This window comes from Condylostylus longicornis, unplaced genomic scaffold, assembly GCF_029603195.1.
Source record: "Condylostylus longicornis isolate FDR11 unplaced genomic scaffold, ASM2960319v2 ptg000116l, whole genome shotgun sequence".
NCBI classification, from domain to species: domain Eukaryota; kingdom Metazoa; phylum Arthropoda; class Insecta; order Diptera; family Dolichopodidae; genus Condylostylus; species Condylostylus longicornis.
Genome location: NW_026578084.1, coordinates 963261 through 987676, shown reverse-complemented (window position 1 = coordinate 987676; position 24416 = coordinate 963261). Strand labels below are relative to the sequence as shown.

Sequence of the window (24416 nt, the reverse complement as noted above, 5' to 3'; positions counted from 1 at the left end):
ATATTATAATATGGTTTTGGGACAAAAAAGTCTTGAAAAACTCCACAAATTTTGTCCCGGACGTTTGTAAAAAAATTATTTGGCATCTATTGATATGGCAATAAAATGATATGGTTTAATTCGTATGGAGACATCCTGCATGTAATATTATAAACTAAATACAAGAGATATAAAAATCAAATTTTCAAACTTACCATATAAATAATATGTGCGAAATAGTGTAACAACCATATTTTTATTTTTATATAAGTTTTTTCTTTTTTTGTAGCAGGATTTTTTGCAATCCTAATTTTTAGTTTAATTTCTTCTTAGTTTCTTCCTTTTTAGTTTAATCTCTTATTTTAGTATATTTTTTTTTATATATTTTAGTTTAGTATTCCGCTTTTTTTTGTTTCATTTTTAAACGTATAAGTGCAAGTATGCGTGTGTGCGTTATCTAGTATTTAATTTTTATATTAATATCCGTTATTTTAATATTTTTTCTTTATCAATATTATTTATTTTATTTGTTGTATTTTTGTTGCTTTTTTGGTTAAAATTTAATATTTCCCGGTTTTTAATTTCAGTTCTTTTACCTTTTGGTTTTTTTTAATTTATCGTAAGACTGACGATTTAATGAATATGCAGTAATGGTAAAAATTATTTTGAATAGAATTTTTATCCATAATCATTATATCAGCTGATATTTTGTAATATTGTTTTGTGTATTGTCGAAGTGGTGTCATTGTCAAATCTAAACACATTTTTGAAACTTATCATCTGGAAAAAAATAAAATTGAGTTATATTGAATATATTTGAAAATGATAATAAAATAGGAACTTAATTAATCATCTAGGTCAAAAGTTCGGTAATACACCTTTTTGTATTGAGAATACAGAGAAATTTCAAATATTATATCTTAAAAGAGTACAGAAAAACTTTCCTCCTTCTTTCAACTCTTAAATCCCGGCTAGTAATGTCGTATTAGAGATTGTAAAGTGCTCTACAAATTTTATTTGGAAATTTTTTCGAAAATCGGCTGTGTGAGACTTCAAGACCCAAAAAACAATTCAAGAAGAATGTGATAATTTGACATATCGCCAAATAAAACTGACAAAAGTCGTGGAACGTGGTTTTACGACATTTTAAGAAAATTTTATTTTTTTTATATCTGTGTACTTTATATCTTATTTTAAGCTCAACATAGGTTCATATTTCACCCACTTCGGAACTGTCTTCGAGAATTGCAAAATTAAATTAGGTTTTTATTTAATTAACAGAATTAAATTTAGGATTTTATTTTATTAGTTATTACTTATTACTTACCTCTAGTTATCATATCTTTGCTAAAATAGAGCGACAAAAATAAAATATTTCAATAAGTTTTGTATTTTTTTTTTCTCTAGTACTAGGAAATTTCCGGTTGAGTTTTTCTTTTGGGTTTTCTTTTCTGTTATTTCATTTATGTGCGTTCTATGTCTATATAAAAAAAAAGAGAAAAAAACGAAACAAATAATTATTTTTTTATTTACCAAAAGTGAAATAATAAATGAAAGTGGATAAAATGAATTGTTTAAAGGATTTTCTTAGAAATTTGTGACAGAGAAAGGGTACAAAGAAAAATAACAAGATTAGATATTGCCATATTAAAAAGGAAATTTAAAACAAATATCTATATAATTTGAGAAACTCTTATAAATAATAGAAATAAATATTTTTTGTTATATGTATAATCTTATATACAAAAGTTAATGAGGTATACAAAAGTTTTCGTTCCTTATTAATGGTTTTGTAAAAAGACCTATATCATATTTGAATAAATCGAAAATAATATTGCTAGGGGGGTCACTTGTACATTTCCCCAATTAAGGGACTATTATATACTGTGGAGCACTTCCCTTGGAATTTACGGAATTCAACTGGCAACAAATCCAATGGGATTTTGAATTGAAGTCTTTATCAAGAACCTTTGTAGACGTTTGTTTAAGAATTTCATGGATTTCATTGATTGACAAATAACAGGCTTCTTATACCATCTGCTAAGTACAATTTAAAAGTTCAAAAAACAATACAATTTTTCTTGTACGAAAACACTTTACTTCACCTACATAAAAATAAAAATCTATTAGAATAAATGAAGATAAAAGGTTAAACACTATAAAACATTTTTATGAATAACTAAAAAGTTGAGAGCAACTCTTTTATAAAAAACAAAAAGAAGAAAGAAAAATAGAAAAAAAAACGTGTAGCACTCAACTTAAAAAGAATAGAAAAAAGGAGATAAAAAACATAGAGAAAGAGAGGAAAATAAAGTAAAGGAGAAAATATGGCTAAAATAAGAGGAAAATATTAAGAATAAATGTTTCAGTCTTGATTGCCTAGCCAGTAAAATAATTTTACTAAAATATAAACAAATTTATTTAAAATATATTTACACAAACGAACATTCTTAATTATATATATGTATCAGCTTTTATATGTGATGCGAAAATTGTGTTTCTCTGTTCTCATATACTTTCTTTTCTTTTTGTTTCCCAAAAAATACACTTCTGCTACTATATTCTACATTAAAAGTATAGTAATACGAAAAAGAATATATCTACACTATTTACTTGTTTCTGTATTGGTATACGCATTGTTGTATGCACTAGAAAATTGCAATTTTTTCCACAAGCATAACATAAAGTTTATATAGTCGGTATTGTAAATAAATAAGCAAATGTTAAAGGATGGCAAATAAAAACTTATTTATATATGAGAATATATAAAAATAATAACAACAATAAAAAATATATAAGAATAATATTTGGTGGTATAGCATTTTATTAATGTAAATTAAAATGCTTCAGATAAGTATTTTGTATTGCACAAGATGAGATAATTTAGTTTAAACAAGTGAGAGTGGGAACACCATCATTAAATGATTTCAACTTTCGAACATTTTTCCGTTCACAAAACTTTCTACTGTCGATATTTTTTGCAACTTTAATTTTTCGACTAAATTAAAATGTCACTTTGTTTAAAATTTATTTTATATATGCTTGAAAATTTGCAACAATTTCTGGGTATATGATCCCTTATGGTGGAAAATTTAAAAAAAAAACTTAAAATTTCAAATTAAATTCAGTTGAAATTTGTTGCAGATTAGTGTAGGGTTTTTTATCAGTTTGAAAATCTGATTCTAAAAAATTTTGAATGACACGGGAAAACTTATCTAAAATTATTGGTTTTGGCCGAATAAGCCAAAAATCGTAGTGTTGATTATAGTATAAAATGAATATGGACTACTAATTACTGCGATAATTATATTAAAATTTTAAACAGTTTAACTTTTAACTAAAAAAATAATATGTTGACTGTTAAAAGTTTTCTTTTTCCATATTATATTATTTTAAATCGAGTTCACTAAACCCTATCACCCCCGTTAGTTGTTCTCAACATTATGCTTCAAATTATTTGGTTGACCCTCATTTTTTTAGTAGCAAATTTAAACGGCCATTATCTTTTCTAAATCCTTTGTAACTTCTTAAAACAATAATTTTCCAAAAAAAATTTAAAAAAAAAGGAAAATATGAAAAAAAAAGATTTAAATGAACAAAATAAAAAAATTATCCTAAAAGATGAAAAAATTCTTTAAAAAGTCACCAAATATATTTTAGCTTTTCATTGCTTATTTTCTATAAATTAGTAAAACAAACACATACACACTCATAAACCTATTTATTCTATTATTTTTCAAACCCTGCACTATATGATATGCACTCACACATGGTTGCAATGCAACAAAGCAAAAAAAATACATTTCTCTCTCTCTCTTTCTCTCTGTTTTTTCTCTTTATTGCATTATTCTTTATCTTTTTTATATGTGAGTAAACGTAGTGTGCTCTCTCATTTTTCATTTATTTTAATTTGTTTTGTTTTTTCTCAATTACTTTTAGTTTTCGTATTTCTCTTTTTTTTTTGTTTTTTGTTTTATTATTGCACACTAAAAAAGAAAAATTATAAATTTTTTAGACTATTATCCTTATACAATGACAATATGCATGCATAAGGATAATACCAGTAGGATATTATGAAAATCTTTTATTTTTACATTGCATATAAGATAAGGAAATTTTACATTTTGAAAAATGGAAAAATTATCGGAAATAAAACAAAATTTATGAGTATGTCAAGATGTTAGGAAAAATTTGGAAAGTCAATAGGTTGAGGGCAGACAATGCTGTTGTTTTTAGAAAAAAAAATAAATATAATAATAAAGTTAAAAATTATATAGATATATTTTTACAACTATGATTTTTTTTAACTTTTAAGTCATACGTATATATAGAGTTGGAGTAATCTGGATGTTGAAGAATAATTCTCCTTTTTTTGGATAACGTTTAAAGAAGTGTTCGGTTTTATTTTTTTTTGCACAATTGCAAAAACAAAAAATTAGAAAAAATTTTGTTATTACAGTTTTACTCTGTTTGAAGCCCAAATCCCAAAAGAATCTATTCATAAACTTTATATCGTAATATAATTATGACTTTGGCTATGGGCGAAGTAACATATTGCAATGAGACTTTATTAAGAGAGACTATATATTAAGAAAGCGTTTATTTTATTTGCATTCAAATGAAACTTTATATAAAAGTAAATAAGCGTAAGCATAAAACATTTTGGTACATAAATAGTGCAAAATAATAACAAATTGGTTGGCATTTCGTTCATTTTCAGCTTCCTTACTTTGATGTAAATATAAGTACAACTCCTAAGACTTATAGGCTGTTTAATAATTTAAATCCTAACAACCAATTTTGTTTTCATTTCAACAAAATACATATGTTTTAATTCTCTATGGCATATACATATATATATAGAAAAATCACTTTTGAAGCCATATAGCTCGAACGAAAGGAAGATAGCGATAAAAAAGAAAATAGGTCCCCTTTTTTCCTTTATTCTACTAGTTGAGATCCATTCTATTATGGTCACTTTCGAAGTACCACTAAGTTTCGAATTCTATTTCTATATAAATGTATCATTTTCTTTTTTGTTTACAAGTGTATTTGGAATATATCTGTAAGTAATGCTTTTGAATCCGTGTGAAGAATGTAGTATAAAATTATTCATATTAGAAAACTGCCGCCACTCCCATATTTACAACAACAATTTTCTATTGCGTCTAAATATAAAAACACTACACGATATTAATATAGAAAGTTAAAATTTATTAACATACTAGATTTGTAAATGTAAGTGTGGTAAAATGGAATTAAATATTTATTTAAAATAATTATTTTTGACCTAAAATTAAATTTTGATACAACAAATGAATAATAATTGGGATTTTTATATATAAAAGTGATTTTTTTTTGCAGTAAAATGCAGCAAAAGCATTTGAAAAAATTCAACAAAAAAAAAGTAAAATAGAAAATATGCAAATTTTCATGCAAAAAAAACAAGAAAATTAGCTCTTTAAAAATAATCGCGCGTAACGGTTGCACAGCATATGTAAAATTTAAAATAAAGCACAAAGGTGGAGAGAAAATCGCAAAACAAAAAAAACCAAAATTAAAATAAGAAATAAACTCATTTAATTGCAATAAAAAATGCATACCTATGTTTTTCTCTCTAAAAAAAACATTCATGTGCATACAATTATTTAAAAAATAAGAAGAAACAATAAAAAAAGAAAAACAGTTATTTATTATTCAGTATGAGATTTTTTTCGTAAAAGAAAAACTAATAAAATATGAAATCACGTACTAAATGTTAGACATTTTTAACTCATACTATAACAACAGATAAATAGAAGAAAATTTATTGCCATTCAAAATAACTTTGAAGAAACGTGAAAACAATTTTTGAATTTCAAGAATATAAAAAAAAAAAACACTGAAAAATCAAATTATTAGATTAATAAAAAAATATTATCCAATATACAAAGAAACCGATTTGATTTATAATGTTTTTCCGCCTGCCTGCCTTTCCATTCCTGTCTCCTTCTTTATTATAATCCACGCGTTTAGGTTAGGTGCATTTGCTACCAATTTACCGGTAAATATTTACTTTTACACTCATAGTAAATTTTATGCAAGTTTTAGAAAGAAATTTATAAAACAGATGGCGTCTGATCTAGGAGTCTGAATGAACGCATTTTTTAGAGAAAGATATTGTATGGTATGTAAATCTTTAGCACATGAATCAAATATCTAGCGAATTTTGAAACCGACGAAATCCTTTTTATATAATAAAATGGGCATTTAATACTCGTATACACATTTAATTTTAATTTTTGGATACTTAACCATACATAATATTATTAAAAATTCTATAAAATTTTACATTCAAAAATTTAAAAAATAACAAGGGTTATAAAACTACATTAATAAAGTACGTTTCTACATAATTACGTAAAATAATGGCAAACAATGTTAGCAAAATTATTTCTTTTTTCTATTTCTTTACATTCAATTTAAAATTACAAATTTTGAATATTAAAATATAATTCGAAAATATATTCGATAAGTCATCAATAACATTATCAAATTCATCAATATCATATTAGCACAATCATCATTGTCATCGCCATACTATATTGCCATAGTTTAAAAGATACAGTTGATAATAGGTTACAGTTTTACACTATTTGCATTTTGTATAAGAGTATAATAGGTTACGAGTATTTTCAACTTTCTCATAATTAAATTTTATTTTCCTTTCACTAGGTTCCTAAAGTAAATTTGAAAATGTCATATAGATGATGGATATAATATAATATTTCGTGATTTGTATAAATGTATATACAATTCGTTTCTGAACATTTTATTATTTGATAGAAAACACGAATTCCACTAACTTGTTAAAAACGATTTAATATATGAATATACGAAAAAATTAATGTTAATTCTACAACATTATACTAATTCAAAAATAGTCTGGTTCTGTATCTTCCAATTTCAATCTATGCCAGTAGAAAAAAAAGTATATTAAGATCACAATTATACATATTTCATGTAAAAGAATTTTTAAATAATAAAACCATGAACTTGGAGTGGAGAAATAGCCTGTTGTGTTAATTCGAGTTAGATATAAATATTTCTAGGTATATAGAAAAAATGGAAAAAGAAAGGTTTATTGAAAATTTTATTGACGTACATTTATGTTCTATATTGAAAAAAAATTGATTTATAATGTAGAACATACTACACGCATTACATAGAATTCAATTCCTTTATATGCTTTATTTACATACATATATGATTACAGCTTGACTAATGATTATTATACTTTGATGATCAAGGAGCTTATGGTCAACCCTGATATAAAGCCACCATCTCCTAATACGACGTGCCAGTCGATTCACAGGAAGTAAATCACTGCTAAGGACCAAGTAACACTTTACTAAGTATATAACTTAAAGTTATATCGGTTATCATACAGAATTTGACACAAGTGTTTGAAGGTGTTTCCTGTGTTCATCCTATTTAAATTAATTAATAAAAATAGATTTATTCGAACTTAAATTATTTAAGAAAATATGAATTTAGAGTATGCGATCGGTTAAGTACTATTTACATTAGCTTTTTGTTTTTCTTTTTGTTCAATCATTAAAGTTAGCATATTTTTCATCATAGCATAAAAGTATATACGCCAAATGACCTTGATCCTGTTGTTGACTTCTTACATCACATTTGTATACTTTAGAACCAAAAAAAAAATAAAATACAAAATACAATAAAAGCTCGTTGTACACAAACTTTAAAAGAAAATTAAAAATAATACAAAGAAAAAAAACAAGAAACTTTCATTCTCGAAATAATAAAATTATTTATTTTTTTTTTTACTTTTCAATAATATTTAACATGAGGCGTATGTTGCGAAACTATATACATGTATGTATATAGTGAAAATAATGCACATGTGCGCACACAATCATATCACATAAATTTAAATAATAAAAGCTGTTTCGAAATTTATTTCGAATATGAAAAATTTTTATATTTAATTTATTTATTTATTATTTTATTATTTTGAACTAAAACTTAAATTACGCTATCAAAAACAACAAATATTTAAATGAAAATTCAATTTTGATTAAAAGTAAACTTTTAATTTTCTCTATATTATAAGGACATATAACTAACGCAGCATCACTTTCAAGTCCTAAAGTTGAGTGTACGTACACCGCAAATATTATACTTTAAAGTCATTATATCAACATCCTCAATTCGTAACAATTATTTTTATATGTTTAATTTGATTATTAAATAATTCACATCCATAAACCTCGTACAATATGCTTATATGTATGTATGCAAAATATATTTTATGAATAAATATTTGTACAAAATATATACATACATAATTTTCTTTTAACTATAATTTCGTTTTCATTTCCTAGCTATTATTTTTACTAAGCACACATAAATACATACTATACACACACACACATATACATATTTCCAGATAAACATATACAAAGTAATCATGTGCACTTTCCGTTAGCTACGTCCAAATGCTGTTAGTTGCATCTTAATATTTGCATTCCATTTAAATTTATTATTTTTCATAACTCACCAACTTAACCGTCAAATTCAACATTATATTAACACTCTTTTCAACTTTGTTCTTTTGTTCATCCTCAAGTATGCAATCAGTTTATTTTTTTTGTATATAAATAAAAATAACTTAAATAATATTTTTAAAAGCAGTTCATCACTTGTTCAAAGGAAAAGCGCTTATTTACAGACCATTGGTTTGATCCAACTTTGTATTTTATATGCATTTTAATGATAAGGTAAAGTTTTTAAAAATTAAAATTGTATTTTACTTATTTTTTCATTTTTTTTTTCAAATATAAATTCTAATTTTGAAAATTTGTAACCTCAAAAAGTGTGGAAAAAAATTATATAAAGTAAAAAACATAAAATATGGTTTTGAAAATTCAAAAGAAAAGTAAAAAAAAGAGCGAAAAAGAACACTAAAATTTAAAAATATAAACAGAAAGCAAGAGCATTGCATAGAAACAGACATAAGAATTGAAGAATGAAAAACAATTTTTAGGGTCTATTTTAAATTTTATATGTTTCTTTCTTTTTATTTTTTTTGTGCCTTGCTAAAATTTCAATTTATTCTTTAACCGTTTTAGTACTGTAGATTTATATTTTGAACTACAATAGTATTTACTTTAAATTATTTTTTTTTTCAAAAACTTATAAACAGGATTAATAAATAGGATATCGTTAACTCAAAACAGAAATATTTTCTTTATTTCTTAGTAGTTGGTCTAATAAAAGAATATTTACGATTAGAATTCCATGAAAGATTCTGTAAAGAATCTATTGTATAGCCATTTTAATGAATGGGTATTCTTGAAATTAATTATATTTTTGTATTTTCCAGTTGGATGTCCAATTTAAAACAAATGTTTTTTGCATTGTTCAGAAACTGAAACAGTTAAAATTTTAATAAAGAAAACAAACATATGCATGTTTTGTATGTACGTGTGTATGCATTTACTCTCTTTTTCAATATAGGTATGTAATTTGTTTTGGAAATTAAAGGGTTTAATGCGAAATAAATTTGTATAATATTTGTTAATGAGAAATGAAAATCAAAATAGAACAACATTTCATACACTAACTAAACATACAAGACTTATAGATTCTCAGATGCGACTTATAGATGCTGAAAATATTTGACAGCAAATTTGAAAAACAAAAAATAATAACGTAATTACGTTATTTCAAATTTTTTTTGAAGAGTTTGGAGAAAATTATCATTTCGCTACTACCTGAACTGTTGTATGACAGAAATAAAAATGAAAAGGGAATCAATTTTTCACTTTATGCCCGCCAATATGAATTTTGCGAAATGGTCAAGTCATATAGTATTTTTCTCAAGACGCAAATTTTGTAAAGTTAGGTCTTGTAAAGTTACGGCGCAAATAGAGAATACGACATCGTTATTATACAAAATTTGATAATTATATATTAAAGCTAAATTGTGTATAGTAAATAAAAAATCCGTACAACCCATTTATATAGAAACGTCATAATTTTTGACAAAATAAATCGATTAAATGGAATCTTAATAGATTCCATTCAAGGAAGTATATGTACGTATAATAGATTCCCATTTCTTCAATTATTCCACTATTGAGTTACCTTTCATAATTTTTCGCCATTGTTTTACTTCTTGCTTAATTTTCTGATAATATTTTAAATAAGACCATTTAAAATATTCAATGCATTAATTATAATTATTAAGAAAACGAAAGAAATAAAAAAGAAGCAAGAAAAATAGACTTGATTAGAAATAGACACTTGACAAAAAATTTTATTTTTTTTTTACTATTTTGTTTTTTTTTTTCTAAAAATAAATTTTTCGGAATATTTTTTAATATTGTTATTTTAAATGTTGCCGTTTTTTTTTTGCTGTATATTACTGTCATCATATTATAGAATTGGTTTTGGAACTTTTATCATAATCTACTTTGCCTGTATGTCGTACGTCCATTTCTTAATTTCAATATATTCTCTAATCACTTTATTTCAATATATATATTATATATTGTTTATAAAATGCTAAATTTATTGAAAGAGAAACATTAAAATGCAAAACATTAAATTAACATAGAATTCATTTTAATACATTTTTCATTGCAGTTTGAACAGAAATGATTTAGTCCAAAACGAAAAAATTTTTTTATACCTTTTTTCTACAAATAAGTGAATATTTTTGTAAAATATTTTACAAAGAAAAAAAATTAATAATGAATAAATGAAAAAAAATAGAGCTGACCTTGCTGTTACTAATATATTCGTTTTTGTGAAATTGTAATACCACAGGTTTTATAGTTTCTGAGATATAGCCAAATAAATTTGTAAGTTGTATGGCGGGTACCCGAACCAGTAACACGATCATAACCAATTTAAATAGGGGTCTGACATTTACTATATCAATTAGTTTTTAAGTTATCGTTGGGACGGACAGACGGACGAACAACGCAAAATTGACTCAGAATTCGACGATAATCAAAACCATATCCTTGATTTTATCTAAGACCATTCTTTCTTGGCGTTACAAACGGTAAGGCAAATTTAGTACACTCTTTGAACATGCGTTCGTACGAGTATGAACTGCACTATAAAGAGAATGATGGGTGGTCACTAAGTCTGCTCTATCTGTTATATTTCGTGAGTTATATGTATGAAAATATGCAAGAGGAGAAAAGTTTTGTGGCCCAAACATTCTCTATTTGTGTATTCTTTTATAAGAGCAAACGTTTTCTACTTGAGGACTATCTAGTTATCATTTATAAGATAAAATATTTAATAAATCTTCAAAAAAATATTTAATTAAAGCACTCACCAATAATTTTATTGTATTATTAAAGGCATCCAAAAATTAACACTATTATGCATAAGTTTCATATAATTGTTTTTTATTTTTAAAATATGTAATAGATAAATATTAATTAATTTAAAAAGAAATATATATATATATATATATTTATAATTGATATTAAAAAATATAATTGGTAAAAACAAAAAGAAAATATAAATACATAATTTTTTTTATTAATTTAAAAGAAAAAATTATTTTAATATTTAATTTTTCGTCATCTTATAATTTCGAATATTCTGTTCATTCTTTAAGTTTAGAGCGGAGAAATTGATTCAGTACATAGAATCATTCAGGTCATTCGTTAATAGATTCTAATTTAAAATACTTGTACCTTCTTTAGATTAGAAAATATATTTGACACTAATGTTCAACGGACAAATTATTAAAAAGACAATATTAATAGAATTAAATAATGTTTTCAAAAAATTCTATAATTTTCTAACCCCAAATTTCATGTTTAAGTAGATATTACTCGAAAAAGGTCCATTGACTGAGAAAAAAGATACTAATAGCACATTGCTTTACCATTGTTAATTAATTACCAGACAAAATATTTTTTCAATCTCATTTTCTTTATAATCCTCCGAAACCCCTTAGTTTGAATTATCGCTCAGCGAACAATTTTATTCCTTGAAGGAATCACTCGTTAGGATCTTTAACACTAGCTTCGAATAACATGTAAAATATTTTAATAAATCCCCTAAATGTATGCAATAGGTTAATCGTAATTTTAAAGCTTTTTTTGACATGAGTACAATTTAGTTTGTTTTCGGATGAATTTTATTCAATTACTATCAAATACATCAAAAAAAAAATAAATATTAATTAATTTAAATATACATAATATCACTTAAGCGAAAATAAGGACAAATAGAAAATTTAAATTGTTATATGAGATTGAGGCATCATATATAATTCTGTTGCTTTCAAGTACTGATGGAGGAGTCAAAAAGGAGACCAAAACAAAAAAATATCATTAATATTCCATTGGACTGCAGCAGTGAATATTTTGATGCAGAGAGTTGAAAATTTAAGAAATTCAGTTTTCACGTTGTAGAGAAAAATCTTTGCAGTTTATATTTCGCAAAAGAAAAAAAAACCTATTCAAAAACTTCGATCCCTTACAATTCCATCCGTCCCTAAAGCTATACGTTGTATGTATGTACATTGTTTATTTTTATTACTTTTTTACATAATATTGTAAATAAAAATAATTTTTATAATTAATTTTTTTTATCAATACTTTTTATTTATATAATTTTAGATATTAAGTTATGCATTTGTATTTTTTTTTTGTTTTTTTTTCTCATGTTTTTTGAATATAAATGTGATAATAATTTATTACTATGTATGTATGTTGTGTATTATATACATGTTTTAATTACAATATTAGAATGTATATGTATACACACACACATATGTACGTGAATATTTTTATAAATATAACAATATTTGAAAAAATTTTAATTTATTTATTTCCGTTGTTTTATTTTTATTTTATTTCATTTTTTTTTCATTTAATTTTTATTTTTGTTATATACAAAAGTTATTTATATATTATATATATATCCAAATATATTAAATAAACTAAATTTTTTTTAATTTGAAAATTAAAGAGTCAAAGAAAAAAAAAATTAAACAAATAATTTAAAAAACTATTTTTTAACTGTTTTTTTTTATATATATATAGTTTGCATTTAAAAAAAAATTGATATTATATTCGAATTCTAGTTTTAATGGGTATTTTCATTTTTGTTGTGATTTTTAGTTATGTTTTTTTTTATTTTTTATTTAAACAAAATATAAGAAATTTTGTAATTTTTTTTTAAGAAAATTAATTAAGTGCGAAAAACCATATTTTAATTAAATAATAAAATTAAAAAATTTTGAAAATTGTAATTTTTTTTTAAAAAATATATACACACCCCATATAAATATAAAAAAAAGAATTATTTTTTATTTTAAAATTTTATCTTAATTTTTTTTTTAATTTAAAACTATAAACATTTATTTAATTATTTATATATATTTATTATTGTTATTTATTTATATATATATTTTTTTAATTTATATTAGGATAAATAAATAAAAATATATATATTTTTTTTTTTTATTTTTTTTTATTTATATATAAATTTATTTTAGTTTTAGAAAAAAGAGAACGAAACGGAACGACTAATAACGGCGAATAACAGAAAGTATAATAAAACAAATAATAAAAAAAAAATACCATTTTTATTAAAGTGAGAAGAAGAAGTATAAGTACAAGAAAGAAAAGAAACAGAAGAAACAGGGAGGAAAAAGAAAAACTGAAAATAAAAAAAATTGTAGAACTTTTTTATTTTATGTTTTTTCAGTATTCTATGTTCGCAACATCATTGCATCCTACGATGAAGAAAATTTTTTTTTATATATACACATGTATGCAATATAAGTGAAAATTTAGTAAAGCAGCAAAAAATAAAAAAAAAGCAAAAGAAAATCTAAAAATAAAGTATAAAAATTTTCCAATTCTCCTATCCCTTTCTCATTTTCGAACAAAATAAAAAAAAGAAAACAAAAAATAATAAGTCTGGCCTTTTTTTTAGAGTATTTTTCCCTTTCTCTTCTGTTCTTTTCCTTTTTTGTTTCACTAGTCGGCCTTATACAATTTTCTAATGTATATGTATGTGTACTGTGTCTATTCAATGCATATTATTTATGTTGCAATTTTTTCTTTTTTGTTTTTAACTAAAATTTGAATGCATGTTCTTTATTAAGCTCTATACATTTTAATTCTCTGAAAAGAGAGTAAAATAATATAAAAACCAATAAAAAATATAACATAAAAATTTTCGCGCATTCTTGTTATTGTTGCATTTTCAAATTCTTTTTATCGAAATGTGAGCATATTGTCTCCTGTTTACTCCTTCTTTTTCTATTTTTCTAGATTATGAAATGCCGTCTATAAAGAATTTGATTAGTTCTTGGTAAGTTATATTAGGAACTCAGTTATCTTAGTACGAAATATGGACTATAACTGAAAGAAACTGAAGTATGTAAAGTAACTGGAAAAAAAATCTCGATGCCTTTTTATAAACTTTCAGAATACGGAAAACTTGTAAAATAAATATAATATAAAATTCAATTCAGTTTGGTTCTTCTTAATTGGAATTTACAAAAATAAAATCTGATACAGTTAGTACATAACCGACCGCAATGTACATTGTCTAGTTAAGTGAAAGTGTTATAGAACACTATAAAAATGCGTTTTAAACACTTCTTTACAATTTTAAGGACACTAGTATGATTATAGTTAACATTCCTCAAAAAACGTAAATTTAGTTTTTACCAGGTTTTTACTCTGTGTCATCCGAATTCCCTGAAAACTTCGCCACCGAATTTCGGTAATAACTTAAACTCGAGTATCGTAGATATAATAAAAATGTATTGGTTCACTGTTTTAACACCACGAATTTTAATATTAAATTTCAAGAAAATAGGTTTATTATTTGCGTAAGCAAGAAGGTCCAGTTCCCGAGGCCTGAAATATCCCAAAAACTATTCAATCCGCGACAATAAATTCACATATAAAATTTCGCCAAAATCATTTCAGCTGAGCTTGAGGTATACGCGTGCACATATAGACCGATATGCCGACAGACAGACTGACAGAACGACATATCTCTAAAAATAGTTTATTTGCGCTGCCCTTCTATGGAAAAAAGTGTTCCTTACGAAAACTTTACATCTGATTAGGTCGGTAAAAAAATTAGTGCATTACTATCTCGAAACAAATCGGTAACACTAATTATAAAAATAATATTGCGAATAGAATTGCTCTTTTATTTATTTCTATATTGAAAATTCGTGAAATAGGTACTATTACATTTATCCTATGTATTCGCTTTCTTTCTTTACTTTCTCTAATATCACAACATACAAAATAAAAATATCACAACATACAAAAATTGTAAAAAAGATCCCGCTCGTTATTGATGGAAATCATTATAAAGTGTAGAGAGTTAAGCATAATACTCAAGAACAAGTACCATACAGATTATAAAATAGTAGAGTTTTTTTAACGGGAATACTAATTAGAGTTATACAAAACTACAACTATATTTATTTTTATATGTTACATTAAATTTTTGCAACTATACTTCTTCAATTATTATAATTTTTGGTTTTGGTTTTCTATGGAAAATAAATGTCAAACATTCAATATTTAAATTAGATCTTATAGAAGGAAATTAAAAACAAACCGAGAAAAAATAGAGTTGATCGCGTCAACTCTGATACCCGTACGAATTTGTTGTCTAATGCGCGAGTAAATATGCTACAGCGGACTATGGGACGTACTATGACTTTAAGTTGCCGTATATTACCACATAATTTATGCAAATTTTCAGTACTGTGATTTCAATATTTTCTAAGATATGATCAAACTACTATTAAGTTTGTATGATAGCTACCACAAGGAGTCAAGAAATTTCAACAATTTTTATCACAAATAAATGCGCTAATAATACATTTGTTTTCACGAAATTTCTATATTATAATTCCAATAATTTTTGAGATAATGCCAAATAATTTTTGAAGTTGTATGGCAGCTATAACAAGTGGTCATGAGATCTCAACAACTTTGAATGAATATAGCTGCCATTTTACCGTATTTTATTTTTCGAAAATTCAGTACTGCAGGTTAAACAGTTTATAAGATATAACCAAATAATTTTTAATTGTATGTCAGCTTCCAGTCGGAGCCAAGCAATTTGAACGACTTTTATCAAACACATTGGTCCTACTAATAAATTCGCTTGTATAAAATTTCAATACCACAGCCTTCATAGTTTCTGAGATAAAGCCAAGTAACTTTTAAGATTTTATGACAGCTACCAGAAGGGGCAAAGCAATTTCAATGACTTTTATCAAACACATTGGCCTTACTAATATATTCGGTCGTACGAAATTGCAATACAACAGCTTTTTTAATTTCTGAGATATAGCCGAATAAATTTGAAAGGTATCCGAACCAGTACCATAATCTATCATAAATAATTTAAATAGGATTTTGGCATTTACTGTAATAAATCATTTGTGATAATTTGGTGAATTAGCGCAATTAGGTTTCGAGTTTTCGTTGGAACGGACAGGTAAAACTAAATCGACTCAGAATTCGACGCTGATCAAAATCATATACCTGATTCTATATCTCAGACCATTATTTCTTAGCGTTACAAACGGTAAGGCAAGTTTAGTATACCCTTCGAACATACGTTCGTACAAGTATAAAAATTGAGCAATGACTTTCATGGATGCTCTCATTTTACAAAAAAAAATATTATTATTGTATTGCTCTTTGTCCACCATTTATTTCATTTTCTGTAAAATTATGAAATAAAACTATGAAAACCCGTTTGTTTTTTATTTTCTTTTTTTGCTATACTTCTATTTTTATAGAAACATCGAATTTTATAATTATATTTTTATATCATCAGACCATAAAAAATACAAAATTTTAATGTTTTTTGAAAACAAAATTTTGATATTTTTGAGTTATTTTTAGTTAAATTAATTGGTATTGGTCATTTCCTCTTTAAAAAAAATACGTTTTGTGTATTTTTATGAATATTCTCTCTCTAATGGTGGTTGGTAATGGTAAGTAAGCCTGGGCTAAAAATTTTTTGCTTATTGCTTTTTTGTTAAGAGATTTCCATAATATCACTGAAATTCACGTGCTCCACCCGCCTCCCCACACCCGCGACCGTATTTGATTCATTGTCGATTATTTATTACATGCGTAATTAATAATTATTATATCATTTATGGGTACAATTGTGCATTACGAGTGTTCATATGCAATTTACATATACACTTATTTAATTTAAATTTCAGATTGGAAAAATATATTTTAATGACATTTGTATTTTTTTCTAAATTTTTATTAGGTAAGCATTTAATTTTTCTAGGTATACTTGTACTTTTTCATTTATGAATATTATGAAAGTACAAATACATTTATCAAAAGAGATTAGATTTTGTGAAATGCAAAAAAAAGCAAATTAAAAGAATTTGTATTATTTTTTGTTTCTATTAACATTAAAAGAAAAGTGCAAAGAGATATTTTTGAAAGTTTATTTTATTTCATTTACGCACCAGAATGATAGAAACATGACTAAAATGCGTTTTATCATGTTTAACTATACTCATTTTAGTCATGATATTCATATGAATTTAGCTTATTGCAATTAAAGTACTCGTATTCTTATTTTCAATTAATGCTACACTTTACATCGATTCGGTATTAAGAAACTGATTTTTGCCGTAACTTTTATATAACAAGTCCTGTACCAATTGTTAATGGTCAATATTTTTAACGGTTAAAGAAGTTGCTACAATGCACATATTTTTTTTCACAATGCATATATTTCGGCTTCCTGCTTTTTTTAATATACCTTGCAGACCTCGACGGTTTCGTGAACATTTTTTTCTTATCGAATCTTCAAAAGATTTTGTTTTAAAAAAATTAGATATTTGGTGTTAATCTATATGGCAGCACTGATGCCGCATTAAGAAGAAAATAAATGTTTGCATGTGTATATTAAATTTATATAGAAATTGTTCAATGCCTATTGAAAACCGGGTTTCCAACAATACACATATTGGTACACATTTTGAAATACCCTACCCTATACCCTATTGTGCAGACGCAGTCCTAGTTATCTAATTGAATTATTCGAATAAACGAAAATTTATACTTACAACCGCAAATGCTCAATCCAAAGCTAGTTCAATTATATACTTTTGAATGATGTCTGCTGTTTCCGCTCGATCAACCTTAAGGCATATCGCTAAATTGCATGATTTTGCCTTCTTATGGGAGGTTTTTTATAAGCGGATTTAGTTTATAATTACAAATGTTAGACGAATTTTCCACTCATATATGTAGTGATTATAAATTTTAGATAACTTATATTATAACCTAATTATAAACACAGAAAAACACTTTTTTCTTTAATAACTTTATGCCCATTTGAATATGAATTGAGTATTTTAAAAGTATTTGAGTATCATTTTCGTGATATTAAATTTGTTTATAATAAAAGTTACTTTTTTTTCTTATTTCCTAGATATTTATTTCAAATTCCAAAATACATTTTAATTGCCAATTAAACTGAGTCGGCATTTGTTGGTACCGAAAAAAACTTTAATATAACATACAATGATAAAATAAATTACTTATGTTACATTTGTTTAAAAACAGTTTATAAATAATAGTATGTTTTATTTCAAAATGTTTAATTCACAAAAAAATTTTATTTTAAATACAAAAGTATTAAATTTCTTTATATATTCCTTGATTATTATTATAAAGCTTTAAAATATGGTAATAGGATTAATTTTTTATTTTGATTCAGAATAATTATCCAAAATTAATAATTCCTTCTACAGAAAACTAAAATTTTTTTTAAGTTTAATACAAAATAATTGAACATTTTTGAATTACATATTTATAAATTCTAATTTGTTTTTAATTATATTCATTATTAATTTTATCATTTCATTATCTTTTTAGATTTTTTTTTTAATTTTTGGTGTTGTATCATATTACAATTATCATCATTAATACAATTATCATTGTTATTACTTTTATTATTACTATTGTTATAATTATTATTATTATTAGTATTATTATTATCATTATTATTATTATTATTATTATTATTATTATTATTATTATTATTATTATTATTATTATTATTACAATTATTATTATTCTTATTACTATTATTGTTATTATTGTTATTATTATTATTATAATTATTATTATTGTTATTATTATTAAACTTTTGTCAGTCATCATCATCAACAAATCTAATATGATTTGATATTAATTTTGTTATCTTTTCACGGCCGCGTTTTGTTTTAATTACAATTCTTTTATTTAATTTCATATCACGATCTTCCATTATTTTATCCCAATATTTACTTTCCTCTGTACCGTAAATGATTTCACAGTTATTAAATTTTAAATTCAATTTATTATTCAAAAATTTTGTTAATAATAATTGTGAATTTTTTGGTGTACCACATCTAATGTGTACGATATTGTAACCTTCTTTAATATCAATATACTTAATTGCATCATCGATGTTATATTGTTGTTTAATATCATTTTTAAATTTTTTTACGTCAATTATAACATTATTAAATTCAATTTTAATAATAATTCCTGGTTCAAATTGAAACAATGGATTTTTTTCCAATGCAATATTATTTCTTTTTATTTCAATTGTTTTTGTACTATTTGTGATTGGACTCAATAATTTACGTCTTTTTTCTAATATCATTGAATATGGTGAATTTATACCAGGTGAATCCAATGATGATGTATCATTTGATTGACTATCATTTTCATCTTCATCATATAATGCCCCATCAATCTCTTTATTAACCCGATAAAAATTCATATGTGGTGATTTTTTTAAGTCAAAATTTTTACCATTTATTACAATTAATTGCTGTGTTTGAGTGTTGCTGTTATTACTATTGTTGTTATTATTATTATTACTATTATTATTATTATTATTATTATTGTTACTATTATTTTTGTTATTATTATTATTACAATTATTATTATTATTTATATTATTATTATTATTACTGTTATTATTGTTATTTATATTGTTATTACAATTATTACTATTATTTATATTATTATTATTATTGTTGTTATTATTATTAACAATACTGTTATTATTATTAGTTATATTATTATTGTTTGATATTGTTGATGTTGTTTTAATGCTTGTTATCGGTGACGATGGTGATGATGATGATGTTGACGATGTAACTAATGCCGATGAAGATACTACTGGTACAATAATTGAAGATTTTCCAGCATTTGGATTAGGTACTGCAGATGATGAAACAGATGATGGTGGTGACGATGTTAACGTTGACAATGGCATAACAGATGTAATATTATTTTGATTCGATGATGATGTTATATTTTGCACAGATATTGATGATGATGATGATGATGTTGAAACAGATTTATTTAACTGTGTTGATTGTTGTAGTGATGTGGATGCTGCTATTTGTTGATTGAGTCGACCAATATGTTTAACTGCAGCAATTTGCTATAAATAGAAATATAATACATATTAAAATTAAAAAATAATTTAAAAAGTTTTATCACTAAATAAATGAATTATATAAAAAAACGTACATTTGTATCTTATGTAAAATAACAATTTTAGTTACTTGTTTTTCTTTACCTTTTTGTTGGGATTTCCTTTTGAAATATCATTATTTCGTTGCCAATTCTTCTTCTTTAAATTGTTAATTTTCTCTCGCTGTAAATTCAAATATCTATTACGCAATCTTTTCCAATCACGTTTTGGTAATATTTTTAAATCCTTTAAATCAACTTCCAAATTTAAAGGCCTTGAATGAATTAATGATGAATTATTATTGATAGTTGTATTACTTGCTGCATTAGATTTGATTAAATTTTTATTTTTTTTATCTTTTTTCTTTTTTTTACGTAATTTTTTTCTTTTATTACCACTCAAATCATTTAATTCTTTGTCACTCTCATTAGCTTCACATGATTCCATGTCATCATCATCAATATTATTTGTATTATTAGTAATATTATTATTGATACTATTGTTATTGCTATTACAAATATTTGCGTTATCATTTTTACGTAATTGATTTTCATCGATATCTAATCTTATTCTTTTATTTTTTGGTTCATCACAGTCATCATCTTTTATAAATTTCTCTTTTTTAATATCATTAATATTTTTAGTAACGTTATTTTCTTTTATATACGTTGTTATACTTAATAAATTTATTGGTTCGATATTATCATAATTTAAAAGACCATTAAATTCTTGAAATGTTTTTAAACATTTTTCTGCCATATCAATTGTTTCAAACTCAACGAAACCAAATTCTTTTAATTTTTTTGAATGTTTATATTTTGGTAATGAAACATATGTAACTTTACCATCATTTGATGCATGTTCAAAAATTTTTTTTACCCATTCATGATCGGCATTTGCTGGTAAAGATTCAACATATATTGTTCTAGCATCAATCCCATCACGATTCTCATCTACGTCAATTAGAGGTTTAATACGTGTTACACGCGTTTTATCATCATTTAATTCAAGTTTATTCGATGATGATAATGCTTTTATTAATTCACCAGTTGTTTTGATTAATTTTTTTATTTTATTAAAATTTAAAAAGATTTCCAATGGTACATCTAAAAGCAAAAGAAACATATATATAATAAATAATATCAGTGAAAATACAAAATTTTAATTTATAAAAACAATTAAGGTATAATATACAAAAACTAATAATTCCTAGGTTAAGTATTTATAAATTCTATGCTTTGGCGAATTGAATGAGGAAATATGAGAAAAGAAATAAATTGAAATTAAATAAGTTTTGGATTGCAACCATATCTTAATAAATAAGTAGGTACATAATAAACGAAATGTAGGAAGTGAAATAACTTATTTTCTTAAATAAAACAATTATAAAGAAATAATAACTTACATGGATCTTCACGTATTATTTGCATTAAAAAACGATCTTTGGTTAAATTTGCGTCAGAGAAATAAAATTCCATTTGTTCTCTAACTTGATTATAAAGTTTACGTTTTCTATGACGTACATGTTTTGTAGATTTCATCATTTGTTCATCTAAATCCTCTTTACTATCATCATTATTACCGAATAAACTTTCTGGATATAATAACATATCATTGCATATTTGATCTTCATATTTCAAACTATTTGCATCATCAGTGCTTTTTGTATTATCATATTTATCCATTTTTACTTTAGATGAAGTTTTTAATGAATAGTTTTTACCCATATCTTTGATTGTTTAATTCTGAACTTTTTGAGAAATTCTTATTCCTAATGTTTTAATTTCATACATATATTGTTTTTATTCTTACAGTAGTTAGAGCTATATATATTATGTTAAATTCATACATATACATATATAATAATTTCTCTAATAGATTGAATTGAAAATGTGCTTTTTAAACTTGGTATTTTTTTCTTATTGTTTAGATAATAAAAATTTAATTACAAATTATTCTTAATTAAAATATTAAAAACACTTTTATACAGATGTTATAATGAATGAATTGGAATAAATTTCAAGATTTACTTATAATTTTGGTTACACAATTAAGCTTATTTTACCTTATTTATTTCTAATCTAAATTTTTATCTTAAACTAACATAAAATTTAGTACGTAATAAGTATTATTAAAAATGAATGTTATTTTCTTCTTATTTAAATCATTTAACTATGTACACAATATATCAAGTTGCAATACTTGATTCAAGTTATATTATAATATAGGTATGTATTTGCCTTTTACCTAAAAATATTTCTACATCTTTCCATTAAAATTAACATGAGAAACTTAAATCAAAATTATATTCTGTTTATTTATTACAAATATATGTTTAATTTTAAAAAAATTTAATAGCAAAGAACCTCAAAACCTTCAAAGTATACAAATGTAAAATCAAAAATTAGGTTAGAGCTTCATTATAGGTTTGTTTAAGAAACAATCATTTTTGCGATTACAATCGATTGCAATTAAAAATATTCCATTATATCGTCGGCCTAACAGTGATTAAACGTATCTGACATTTTAGCGATTTTGACTTTTTGGTATAAAAATAATCGTTGTGAAAAGACGCATCTTTCTGTAAAAGAGCAAAAACGAGAAAACATATCCGAATTCCAAGAAAAATTTGTTGTGAGAAAACGTATCTGCCAAAAATACAATACAAATGTAGTGCCAACTTCATTGTCTCTTTAAAAATACTAATTTATATTATAAGGTTTTTTCTATCTTCTGAAAAATGCACTTTTTTCAGATACGTTAAATCACTGTTGGACCGACGATATTTAAGTATAAAATTTTCTATTGAATGTTATTTTTACATTAATTTTTTTTAATAAATTTGAAATTAATTGCAAAAATATAAGTATTAAATGCAAACATAAAAAAAATTCTGAAATTACTTCAAAGACAATTAATTTCAATTACAAAAACTTAACAATCCTTTTTTTCCAATATGTTTCTAAATTAAAAAACTAAAATATTATCATTATCATAACATCAACATATTAAATAACATATTAAATAACATCAAAATTTTATCATAACATCATTAATAATATTTTATTAACATTAAAATAAAATATAATGTAATTCATTTTAGTTTGTATTAGATTGCTCTTAAAGACGATAATGATTTATTGAATAAGTCTATTTATCTGACCAAATTACCAAATTCAAATAATAACATTTCGAATTAAAATGACATTTCAAAATTAAATGACATATTTAAGAACGTCAATAAGTTTTCATTTAAAAAAATTATATCGGTTCCCTTCAAAGGTATAGTATAAAATTTTATACTACATATAATATGACAGTATATTTGACATATGTATTAACATAAAGCAAAATGTTGGCAAATATTGAATATATTTAATAGCAGATGTCACTCTTTTTAATATTATTCATGGTAAAGCATAATTTTTAACATACCATTGTATAAAATAAGAAAGTTAACTGTCATACATAATATATCTTTTATATTATTAATTTATATAAGATTTTGTGGAAGTTTTTCTTTTCGAATTTTTAAAAATAAAATGAAGGAAAATAAATTTTTGAAAAAGTTTTGGAATGGTCGGTTGATTTTTGTCTTTTTTTAACATTTAACACATTTCTGCCAAAAGTCTTACATTAAAATGAATCTGATGCGAATGCTCATCAGATTTTATAGATCAAATGCAAATCACAGATTTAGTAAGTAACTGGTACCTTAGACACAAACCAGTGAAAATTTTAAATTTTTCTCTTATTCCTACCACACTGTAAATTGTATGGTGAGTTTTTAAGCAAACCTAAACATTGTGAAAAAAAAGGTTGAAAAATTGTACGTATGTAATATATACTTCGCTATAATTCAACAATGTTAAAGTTTTTTT

General features: G+C 23.8%; 2 protein-coding genes across 7 annotated transcripts in view; both read right to left on the bottom strand.

Moving 5' to 3' along the window:
* The window catches only part of LOC129614689 (nuclear factor 1 X-type), a 36692-nt gene extending 18382 nt beyond the window's left edge, over positions 1-18310 (bottom strand). The window contains exons 1-4 of one of the 6 annotated variants that reach the window (XM_055529509.1): positions 13303-13919; positions 11342-11383; positions 1307-1459; positions 195-759 (exon numbers count right to left, since the gene is read on the bottom strand). The gene's annotated coding sequence lies outside the window, so the exon portion shown is untranslated. Of the gene's footprint in view, positions 1-194; positions 760-1306; positions 1460-8545; positions 8709-11341; positions 11384-12722; positions 12804-13302; positions 13920-18121 lie in introns of those variants that run through there. The other 5 variants (XM_055529503.1, XM_055529505.1, XM_055529506.1 and 2 more) reach the window with 5 other exon arrangements.
* A 652-nt stretch (positions 18311-18962) lies between these two features.
* On the bottom strand, positions 18963-22504 carry LOC129614690 (GATA zinc finger domain-containing protein 4-like). The gene is made up of 3 exons (XM_055529510.1): positions 21941-22504; positions 20641-21641; positions 18963-20502 (listed from the first exon to the last, which is right to left on the bottom strand). The coding sequence occupies exons 1-3, from the start codon at positions 22260-22262 to the stop codon at positions 19213-19215; spliced, it is 2613 nt and encodes an 870-aa protein (XP_055385485.1). The 5' UTR covers positions 22263-22504; the 3' UTR covers positions 18963-19212.
* Positions 22505-24416: the final 1912 nt, after the last annotated feature.